At 44.5% G+C, this 11,796-nt stretch overlaps 1 protein-coding gene across 1 annotated transcript in view; it reads left to right on the top strand.

The window, feature by feature from the left end:
* Positions 1-8,454: 8,454 nt before the first annotated feature.
* ROCK2 (Rho associated coiled-coil containing protein kinase 2) overlaps positions 8,455-11,796 on the top strand; it is a 172,326-nt gene continuing 168,984 nt past the window's right edge. Inside the window, exon 1 of the mRNA XM_074991276.1 lies at positions 8,455-8,741. Within this exon, the coding sequence (XP_074847377.1) occupies positions 8,601-8,741 (141 nt within the window). The 5' untranslated portion in view covers positions 8,455-8,600. The remainder of the gene's footprint in view (positions 8,742-11,796) is intronic.

Below are 11,796 nucleotides of genomic sequence, written 5' to 3'. Positions count from 1 at the left end.
GTTTAATACAAGTCAGCTTTTATTTTGTTAATGAACAGCAGAGGATAGCTGAGTCTAAATATGCTATATAGTTGGATTAATTTGGGGTCTTCATTTAGTTTAATTGAAGCTATTTTACTTGTTCACAAGCTGAATATTTTTCTTTAAAAAGGTGAATGAAAGTGAGGGTCAGCTTATGAACAGGTTGGGTTGGCTCCCAATCTACCACGGAAAGCTGCTGGCACACTCGGACAATATGTGTACCTGGCATGTTGGCAGACACGGTGCTTTGCAGCTCCCAGCAGCTGCACTTCGCTGGACACAGTGTCAATGGGGAAGTGTCAGCCAACACTTTCCTCAGTCTGTGCAACTTTCTGCAGCTCCCAGTGGATGGGACCAGCAAGCTGCAGCTGCTGGGAAACGAAAAGCTCTGTGCCTCCTGTTGCTTGAGGCACATACAGTAGCCGGGTGCTCCAACTGCTTTTCCTGACAGACTGGGAGCCAATATTTACGGACCCTGTTGTATTTTAAAATTTGGAGTCAAAAGAAAAACACCAGTTGTAGTAGGTGTATTTTAATTTAATCAAATGAAAAACCTGTTAACTGAATAAATAGGTTTTCACATACCTTCAAAATTAGTGCTTTAAAGGTCTATTTACTGATTTTTAAAGTTTTGTATTCAAATGTTCTTACTTAATCTTGAAATCCTTCAGTCTGAATCGGTCTCCAAGTCACCAGAGTTCATTAAACTCTGCTTTAGCCATAGTTGCTCCTGCCTTGTCATTGCCAATGTCAGCAATGTCCTCTTCAGACTCAGATTCCTTATCAACCTCCATAGTGATACCATCAACAAAGACAACATTATTTTCTGACCTATCAAATGCATTGCTGATACAGCATTTCTGAAATGATTTTTCTATCATTTCCGAGGGAATAGACTCCTATGTATTCTTGGCCCACTGGTGACCAGATTGATTTTGGGCTTCAAAAGATGCCTACCTTTTGTCACCTTCTCATATCCAGTCAGACCACATTTTGTGTTGCCTGTCTTTAAAGGATTTTTTTCCACGCAGACATCAAGTGCATGCAGAACAGAAGTTAAGACTCCAGTTATTGCAGCCAAAGTAATTTTAATTTTTTGGCCAAGTTTCACCTAATCTGTCTTGTGTGCCCTGAACACATCCCAAACAAGCATAGCAGGTTTCTTGAAGTGTTCCTGGTCTCTTACTCCACACATTTTCCATGTGTTCAATAGTCACACTTTCATCTATGCATCCTTTTTTCATGAATACATACAATGACACCCATAGGAAATCTCATATTTTTAGGCAGGGTTTTTCTTTTATAAGTAACAGGAGGAAGCTTTGATCCATTCGCCCAATATGATAAAACCACTGTAAACTGGACATTTTTGAGGCCAGTGGTTTTAATTAAAATGCTTTTCACCAATGCCGTTGGCCCCACTTCTCATCCCTTCAATTAGCAGGCTCCCCCCCATTCCTGTCGAATGTAATCCAAACCAACAAAAATTTTGGTTATGTTCATATAAGGAATGTGCCAACAGGAGCTCAGTACTGCTGAAGGAGTTGGGGAATGTGTTCTGCAGCGATCATTTTGCATGAAAATACAAAGGTGTGTGCATGTAATGGCTTGTAAACAAAGCCTGCTGGGAGCAGGCAAAGCAAGGAGCTTTTGTCTGTTGTGGGGGGGGGGAAAAAAAAAAAAAAAAAAAATGTAAGTCTCAATTTATGCTATCACCCAGTGTAAGAATTGTGGGGTGTCAACAATGCTTGAAGTTTGGGGGGGTAGGGTACAGGTCAGTGATCGTTACTATGTAAGATATGGATAACAGAGGGCTTCCCCACCTCAAAACACTGTGTGAGTAGAAAAACGGGGAGGCATAGTGGTTGAACCAGCTGGTTGGAAGCCTTTTGGCTATACAGCTGTGAGAGTGGTTTGACTAGTTCTCCCCCCACTGTTCACAGGTAGACATAAAGATGTGTCTATAGTTCTGTGAGAATCCACACTGGTGGATACTGAGATGCTCTGGCAAGGCCCAGAGCTGAATGCCGCTATGAGCTGCAATCACAGGGTTTTACCTACAGCAAAACCCACAAGACAGCAGCAGACAGACGGTATGACTGGTGGATGGCTGGTACGACTGGCAGACAGGCGGTAGGAGCAACAGTGGATGGGGGGACAGCTGGTGGGGTAGTTGGCAGGGAGCAAGCAGAACGCTGGACCAGTGTAAAGGGAGCATTGCTTCAGGCTCAATGAGGGAATGCATCATGGTGATGTCAGGGCCTGCACGGACTGGATCGAGTTGTAAGTAGGGCATTTGAAGTGGGGGCCTGGAAATAGTTTGGGTGTGTGGACTGGCTGTTCACCAGTCCAATACTGTAATCCTGAGAGGCCAAGGACACTGCTCAATCCATTTGAGCTGGGACAGTTATGTGAGGGTTGGTTATGAACTCTGGGTGTGCTATTTTCCCAAGCTTATGCCAATTGACTTTTCTGCCCCTTTCATTAAAAGTCTTTTTTTTTTTTTTTCCCCTACACTCTCACTTTTTGTATGTTCCAGGGCCAACGAACAAATATGTAAGCGGCAAGCTCCCACATCTCAGACTTCCCATTCTTGTCCAGGACTCAGTCAGAGTAAATATAGGGGGGTTAGAAAGTGAGCATGTTCAGCTGTCCTCACATGTGGGCTCTACCTGTCACAAGCCTGCATCAAAGCATCCTTGTTGAGGGTGTACCTGAGTATGATGTACCTCTCAGCTCTGAATCTTTTCTGTCTTCTATTTTCTCATTGTATCCCGTCATCTGTGCTTGACACCCTGTGACTATGGACAGTTGCGCCGTAAGCATAATATGACAGGGCTATCCTCTTCAGCTCACTTCTACACCCTATCCCCATCCTTGTTCATGGATCCTTCTCACAAGAGTTTGTTCAAGCAAAAAGTGGAAGGTTTACTTTGCATAGGCACAATGGTGGAGCATCCACATTTTTACACTATCCAGGGGTTTTATTCCTCCTGTTTTTCAATCCCCAAGGCCAAGGATGATTCTTGGCTTACCCTGGACCTGTGATACTTGAACTGATACCTGCTAAAACTCAAGTTCTGCACAGTCTCCACAGCTTCAACCTTTCCCTTCCTGGATGCAGGAGATTGGTATGCTGCCCTCAACCTTAGGGGTGTGTACTTTCATATTGTGATCTTCAAGTAACATGGACTTTATCTGTGGTTCATGGTAAGTGACAGCTATCAGTTTGCTGTTCTCCTGTTTGTCCCCCCCAGCTGATTTGTCAGTTTTCATTTCATTTTTTTTTGTGTTTGTTTTTTATGTATTTGTTGTGCAGGTTCATTTTCAGCACTATTCCAGAGCTGAAGAAGTGGGTCTGTCCCCCGAAAACTCAAACTATTGCAAACTATTAATTTAAAATATAGTCTCTGTGTTGACAGGATTTTGTGGTATATAACAACTGCATAAATTGCTGTACTTAAAAGGCCACTGTTGAATTAAGTAAATATAAAGATATTTTTTCAATTTTTCTAACACTTTAGATTAGGAAAAATAAAACTTAAAGGTCAGTTTACTTATCTCTAAGCTTTTTTTTGTTTACTTTTCCATATTCATCTTAGTGTGAACAATGAAAATAAATGGTCAGTTTAAGTTCTGTTACAACTAATTATACTTACAGTTTTTCTGGGCTGCAATGTTTGAATTTCAAGCACTGTAAGTGAATGCTTTTTAAATATTTTTAAAAATCATGACAAACATGTCTACTGTCTTTGAAAAAGTGTGTTTTGGCTTAAAATTTAGATTTTATATAGTTATTTTCTCCTGTATCCATTAAAATAAGATTGAACACTGGACTGGACCTTGGAAGATCTAGGCTGTATTCCCAGCTCTGTCACTTGGCTCCTGGTTGACCTTGGTTAAACCATTTTGCATCCTTGTGCATCAACTTCCTTATCTCTAAAATGGGGATAATTCCTTCTTTGTAAAGTATTTTGAATGCTGTGGTTGAAAAACCCTATATATGTAATAAGTATTATTATTATTATTATTATTATTATTTATTATTTATTATTAAAAAGTGGCTCTAAGAATTGCAGCATAGCAGAATATACTTTTTTTCCTTAATGATAATCATATCAAATTTTCCCACTTTACACGTCAAAAGAGAAGTTTTCTGACTGCCAGCCTTGCAAACTCAGATGGGGATGAGACAGTCAAACTACATCCATTCTGATGGAACTCAGGTGGTGATTTTGTGGATGATTCGTGAATCAGAAGAGATTTCAGATCACTCCACCATTGCTATGTTGGCTCTGCAATTTCAACAGTAGTAAAATTTGATTTGGCAGAAACAGATAAAACCTGTAGGCAGATGGAACAGATGTACTTGAGTCAGAGCTTTGCAATGGTACCATTTCTACACACACTTTTCAGACTAGAAACGATATTCAAAAGGGCTTTGTCATGCTACGACTGTTACATGCTCAGCTGTAATTTGAATATAGTTTTGAATACTGTTCAACTAATTCTTAAATCTCTTCTTAAAAGCCATTTCTGATGTGATGCCTACAAGAAATCACTCAATCAGTTATGACTAGGCTGTGTACTACTTGAGAATAGCAGATTTATTCATGAAAAAACAAGTCTTCCACATGATTTAGAACCATTGCTAAACCCAGGGTTGAGTTGAATCCATTCAGGGGGTCTGGGGCAAATAGACTAAATGACAAACAACAATCGGTCAGGGATGATGCCTGGTCCTGCTCAGAGAGCAGGGTACAGGACTTGATGACTTTCTGAGGTCCCTTCCAGTTCTAGGAGGGGCGGGGGGGCCTTAGGAATAGCTAACCTATGTAACTTATTCCTGTTTCCCCATTAGCTCTCCAAGCCCTTCTAATCACACCTATTTTTTTTTCTTGTCTAGTTTCAAATTAGATGAAAATCACTTTGTTAGTCTATATTTTATGTGTTTTTGAACAGTACACAGTATAGTGGCTTTTGATCTTAACTAGAGCATGAGTATTACTCTTTAAGAGTGGTTCGCAAGTATTGTGGCCTGTCCACTTTGCTCTACACAACCTTTCCGTGGCCCACCAACCAACCACCCATGATGACAAATGGAATTCACTTATCTCTAAATCTCAAATTATTCTTATTAGTCTGCTGAAGCATAAAACTGTAGGTATGCAATTGTAACATAAGGAGGGGATGCAGGGCAGGCTCCCTACTACAGGGGTAGGGGAAGTCCCAAGCCTGTGGCCCACCTGCAACATGGTCATGGACCACTAGTGAGCTGCAGACCACGCTTTGAGAACCATTGCTCTAGGATATTATTTAAAGGAATAAATAAATAAATTAATGTGTTACACAATATGTTTTTCATGCCTCAAGGAACTCCTTGACAATATTATAAAGATGTTACATAAGTTTGGATTTTGGTTTTCCACAGCGGTTCCAGGATTTGTGTGTGTCCGATTCAAGGTTTTGGATCAAGCCACTACTGACTTTAACTATGAAAAATCAGATCTGAACTTCCCCATAATGTGGGGTTGTTTGGCAGGGCTCTGACTCACACTATTATACAGGGTGATCTTATTCAAAACCATGCAAGCGACTCACAGATCTACTTATCCATTCTGGACTTGTCTCCTTCTGTCTAAATTAAAATACTAGCCTGTCTTTCTATCATCATTTCATGGATACCCAGCTGTCAGCTCAAGCTCAGCACTGCCAAAACTAGACTTTTGATCTTTCCCCACTAAGCCCTTCGACCTTTCTGTCACTACAACCACTGACACTCAGAGCAGTAATATCTGCTTAGTCCTCATTTTGTCCCTTCCTCTAGATCCACTGCATTCAAGCTCTGTCTAAATCTTGCCACTTCTTCCTACACAACGTCTGTAAGATCTAGCATTTCCTTTTTACCCAGATAGTTAAAACTCTTGGCCACACACTTACGATCTTGCTGACTATATCCTTTTTTCCTGTTTTTTTGTAATGTCATCTCAAATCCATACAAAATGTTGCTGTAAAAATAACCTTTCTGACTTGCCACATCCCTCCTGCCTTCATGCCTGTTTGCTAGCTCCCCTTATGGTGCATCAAACACAAGTTACTGGTCTTCAATTTTAAGGCTCTTCACCAGCTATTTTGTCCCTTCTTTTAATCTTTTATCTAAAACACTCTGGAAGCAACAACCCCTGCCATTGCTATGTTCATGATGCCAGCATGGAGTGCCCATCTGTTAAATTTCTCAGCAAGCAGTTTTGTACTTCTCCCATACTCATCTTTATAGGTAGGGAGGAGCTCCTAGTAAAAATCTGCAAGGTCACAACCACTTTTCAAAGTCACCTATGCCATAATGATTACAAAATATTTGACAATGATTAGATACCTAGTTTGCTGCGAACACTGCCTATCAGAATTATCACAATCATCTTATAGTTATCTTGTACTCCCCTATCTCCTCTTATACTTAGATTGTTAGTTCTCTGGTGTATTGTCTGTCAATTTCTGCATATGCAGTGCCTACCTTGTGCAATGGGTCCAATCTTCTATCGGTGGCCTTGGAATGCTAGCACAATACAAATAATAGGCCCACATTTTGTGATTGTTCAGGTATATGATTCTGGCTCAGCCCGTTCTATCATTTTAATACCATACTCATAATTATAGTGTGCAAGTCTTCCAATAGGGCATTAAGCTACATGATTACACATCTGTCACATTTGTTCTCTTATCATTACAAGGTGGAAGATGTGTATGGAGAAGGTGTATCTTCTTCCGATAAGGATTTTTTTTTGTTTGGTTACATATACCTGTTGGTAAAGTGTCTTGCACAAGGAGTGGAAAATAGTGATATTTGTGATAATTTGTAGTGCCTAGAGAAATTCATTCCACATTGGGCTCCCCCTGGAAAACATTATTTCTGTCAGAGATTTACTTGTAGGCTATGATTACAGTACAGCTTAAACCAATGTAAATTATACTACTCTGGGGTGTGAATTAGACAGCCACCTGAGCAACATAATTTATGCTGATTTAAGGGCCAGCCTGGACAGTTCTATGTCAGTGGGAGAGGTTGTAGTAACATAAGGCAATTGTGTACCAAAAATTGACTTTGCAGTTGTCAACTTCTGTGCCTGTCTTCATGGCACCAGGTCCAAAGGATCGCTCCTTCCATTGACCTTCCATACTACCACGTGGCTCAGGAGCAGTTCTGGGGTCAATGGTGACCCTGGAACATGCTGTTATTCAAACCCTGGAAGATTGATGTGGAGCAGTCAATCTTCTCTGGTAAGTGTAGATGTAGTCTCCTTGTGGCTAGCTGCTGTTTGCTAGGAGCTGGAAGTGTACCATGGAGGCTGGATTATCTGATGATTATTCTGTTTGTTTCTCCTTAAGCATCTGCTAGTGGTGGTGCTGGAAAACAGGCTACTGGCCCAGAAGGAGTGGTTTGAGGTTAACGTCCAGCCACATGGGGAAAGGTCCAGTAGAGATGGCACCAGGTGTCCAGTGGCCTCTGGAGCTGTACCTGGGATTCCTTTGGCAGTTAAGGCTGTGAGGTTGGGAGTCACGGGGCGGAAGAGATTTCAGGACGTTAGGGAATCCAGCCCCCAGCGGGACCATCTACATTGAATCACCCAATTACTATACAGCAGTACACTATGTCCGGAGCTTGATAGCACCAGTCGGTCCCTACCCGCACTAGGGAGGCCAGGAAGTTTGTGGCTCCCTCCTTGAGCCCCACGGGCGGAGTTTGCAGCCTTCCCTGAGGCGGCGGCGGCGGCGGCGGCGATGACGACAGGACGGGTCACTGGGCTATTTCGGCCGGGCCAGCTGCTCCGTGCCCGCTTTGGGGGTGACGGCGTGTCCTGGTGGGGGTGGGTGACACGGCGCTACTCCCCGCCCGGCCAGCTGAGGCGAGGGGTAAACTTAGGCAGTGACCGAGCGCGGAGCTATGCGCCCCCAGTGCGGGGCGCCGTGTCCGGCCGCTGGGAGCGGAGGCTTGTGGGTAAGGGAGGCCGGCTGCTGGGTGTCAGGCTGAGGGGCGGGAGGCAGAGGATGGGGGCGGCGGACGGCCGCGGCAGGGACAGTGACTCGCTGCGGACGGCGGCCACTTCGGGGACTGAGTGACACTGCGCGAGAGGGGCAGCAGCGAGCCTCGCGCCGCCGGCGGGAGTCGCTTCTCCCGCCCAGCCGCCGGAGGAGGAGGGGAACTGGCCTCGAGCGCCGCCCGCCGCGGCGGGGGTTTAGCTGGTGCAATGGCCTGGCCGGTGCCGGGGACCCGGTGGTGAGTCGCTGCCCGGCCAGAGAGGGGGGAGGCGCCGCGGGAATCTCTTCCCCCGACCCGTTCATGTCTTTGCAGCTGAGCGGTGCCCAGCGGCGGAAGAGCCGCAGCCTCGCCCAGCCGGGGAGCGTCCCCTGTGCTCCCCGCCCTGCTCCTGAGACAGGGCGCAGGCCCGGCCGGCAGCCCCCGGCTTCTCCGCAGCGCTAGGCCCCAGAGCGGTTCCGCGGCCGGCTGCAGCGTGATCTCCCGCCCGGCAGCCAGGCAGGTCGCCTCCCGCCGCTCGCACAGCGCCGCGGGGAGCTGGCGGATGAGCCAGCATCCGACAGCGAAGATGTCCGCTCCCCCCCCGCCTGCGCCCCCGGAGCCCGGGGAGGGGGAGAGCCGCCAGAGGAAGCTGGAGTCCATGATCCGAGACCCTCGGTCCCCGGTCAATGTGGAAAGTTTGCTGGTGAGTTAGACCCACCCCGGCACAAAAGGAGCCGCGGGAACCTCCCCCCCGCGCCCAGGCTCGGTGGCGGACTGGTGGGGTGGGGTGGGGTGGGGTGATAAAGGAAGCGCCCCCCGGGCTTGCTGGGGGTGTGGAGGGCGGCAGTTCACCCCAGCGTGGGTAGGGGTTTGGTAGCTGGTCCCTCTCAGAGATGGGGGGAGGGAGGCGCACACCCACAGCCCTCCGGCTGAGGGGCTATGGGGGATGGGAAGAGTGGGAGTACTTCCCCAGGGCTGGGTGGGTGGCCGGGCGGGGGGAAGCTCTCATTTGGTGTCTTTGAAAGGGGTGAGGAGTGGTGTCCCTGTGAATTACTTGGGGTGGGGCGATAGCGCGATCCCGCCGGGGGTAATGAGGGAGGGCCGTGGTGGTGAGAATGTGCTCTTCCTGGGCTGGCGTTGGGGTAGAGAGCAACCACTCTCTCCCTTGAGTGAACTTTGTGTTGGGCGGGAGTGGGCTGTGGAGTGCTTCCTGCTTGATTGGTTGGGGGTTGGCGGAGAGGGCTCCCTTCTTGGATGGATGAGGGAAATGCCTTTGAATGGGGGAAGAGAGCTTCTTAGTCTTAGCTTTGTTTGCACTTAATGCACTCAATCTGATATCACGCCTGGACTTTTGAGAATTGGAGGAAAATACGTTTATCCCCCTGTGCAGTGGCCAAGTGTGTGCTACCTCCTTGGGGCACTGAAACTGAATCATTTTGTGTTATTGTGAAGCTAAAGCTGAGACTTGTGGCCTGGAGCATGATGTAGAAACAGTGCAGGAAAAGAACACGCCTAGGAAAGAAATGTATCTGGGGGATACAGCAAGGACATTTATTTTCCGGTGGGGTGAATAAATTTCACGCTGCCTTTTGTAGCATAGCATTTTTTTCCTGTTTGAGTATAAAGTGTTGTTTCCTTCAGGGGAAACCCAGACCTCCAAGGAATAGAAAGGGAATGTGATCTTCCCATGTGAAACGTCTCAGAGAAGTAGTGGAGTCAGTCTGTATTTTCACAAAACGAAAAAGCAGTCCTGTGGCACCTTAATGACTAACAGTATAACTAATTAAGTGATGAGCTTTGGTGGGACAGACCCCAGACCTGAAGAAGTGGGCCTGTCCCACGAAAGCTCATCACCTAATAAATTATATTGTTAGTCTTTAAAGTGCTACAGGACTGCTCTTCCATTTGAAACATGAAGCCTTAGAAAGGTGGTGAGATTGAGTATAACTGCTTTTACCAGGCATCATTTCTGTTGGAACAGTGTTCTGTGGCAGAGAAGTCCTAGTGTCTGCAGCCTGAGTGAAAGTTTTTGTATTTTTTTTTTCTTTCTCTGTTCCAAGAGTTGTTCTTTGCAGGCACTTATTCTGAGAGGCCACAGGAACCATTTGCAAAAATGAGTAAGTCTTGTTTGGCCAAAGTACAAGAACTGACTGAAGGGTTTGTGTATGTGTTTGTGCTGGGGGGTTGAATGGGTGGGTTGGAGGAGGATTCAGGGTTGTCCTGTAATGTGCCTGAAGTGTTTTTCATGCCTCTAGTGTTGTGCTATTCCTGTCATGGATACTCAGAGGTGTACTGTTATCTATGATTCTTGTTGGAGAGGTTGGGAAATTGTTGCTACTTATTTCACTGGGCTCTGATAGGGTTTAAATCAGGCCAAAGTAGAGAAAGCTGCCTCCGGGCTTCACTCCCAGCATTTTTGTCGGTATTTCACTAGGAAAACTTTGACCTATGGCCAGAAAGAGTAGTTAAAAATAGTACAGCAGATCTGAAAAACTCATCAGGTTAATACTTAATGCTGACTGAACTTTTTTTCACACTATATTTTCAGCTCTTGTTTTTTTTGTTTTTTTTTGGTCCCTGGGCTTGGGAGGGAAGATATTGTGAAAGTCTAGTTCTTAATGTGATCTTGAATAAAAAATTCATGATGCCAAATGAAGGCCACTATCTGCTTGACAGTTATTTAGACTGGCTGATATATAATTTTAAAATTTACACTGTAGTTAAATCAGCTTATATGATAAATGAGACCAGCTGCCAAAATAAGGTAAAATGTTTATAGAGCAGAGGATTAGTGCACATTCTTTTTATAATAAAGGGCATAATTTTGTCAATGCACTCCCTCTTACTAGAATAGACACAGCTTAAATATTTATTAATTGAAGTGAATATCAGTTGGTGAACTATAGGTTGAATCTCTCTAATCCAACACACATAGGACAGGGAGAAACAGTTGTTGAATAGTTATATTACAGAAAAGGAAGTTGCATTATTTTTAGGGTGATGAAATGGTGACCGATCGTTGTCTGAAATAGTAACTGATCATTGTTCGAATAGAAGAATTAAAAACATAAACTATAGAATGAAATCTGAAACAGAATCTGTTTCCTACATCATAAAACAGCTGCTGTGTGTGTTTTGTTTTTGGTAAACTGTAGGGAGGGAAAAGTAATAGTCTTAATCGGCAGCACATGGTGCACATCTAAAAGAATCGAAAAGATTAGGTAAGAATTATCTTTCTCTAAATATCAGTTCTAATGCACAGCAAAGGCTATACCATTCAGTAATTTCTAAATGAAGAGATTTCTGTTATGTGCTGTCCGAAACATGGCTAAATATTTATTGGGAGGGTCTGTGGAACCCAGTAGTAGATGCACAGAGCTTAAGACCATCTAGTCTGGACTCCTGTATATCAGAAGCCATTAAACTTCTCTTCTTTATTGATCCCAGTATTGTGGTAGCATATCATCCACAAAAACATCCAGTCTTATTTGAAGATATCAAGAGGTGGAGAATAATCATCCTCACTGTTTTTAAATGTGCCTTATTTTTAATTTGTCTGGCTTTAGGTTCCAGACATTGGTTCTTGTTAATGTCTTTCTGTGCTGTTGTGAAGAGTCTGTTAGTACTAAATAGAAATATATTTGTCCTTGTGAAGATATTTACGTATTAAAATCAAGTCACCTTTGTCTTTATGGTAAACTGAACACACTGAGCTCATGCTTAAGGCATTTTCTCCAGCTCTTAAATTATTTTTGTAG

The sequence above is a fragment of the Carettochelys insculpta genome, chromosome 3 (genome assembly GCF_033958435.1).
Source record: "Carettochelys insculpta isolate YL-2023 chromosome 3, ASM3395843v1, whole genome shotgun sequence".
NCBI lineage: Eukaryota > Metazoa > Chordata > Testudines > Carettochelyidae > Carettochelys > Carettochelys insculpta.
This window is presented reverse-complemented; position numbering and strand designations above follow the sequence as displayed.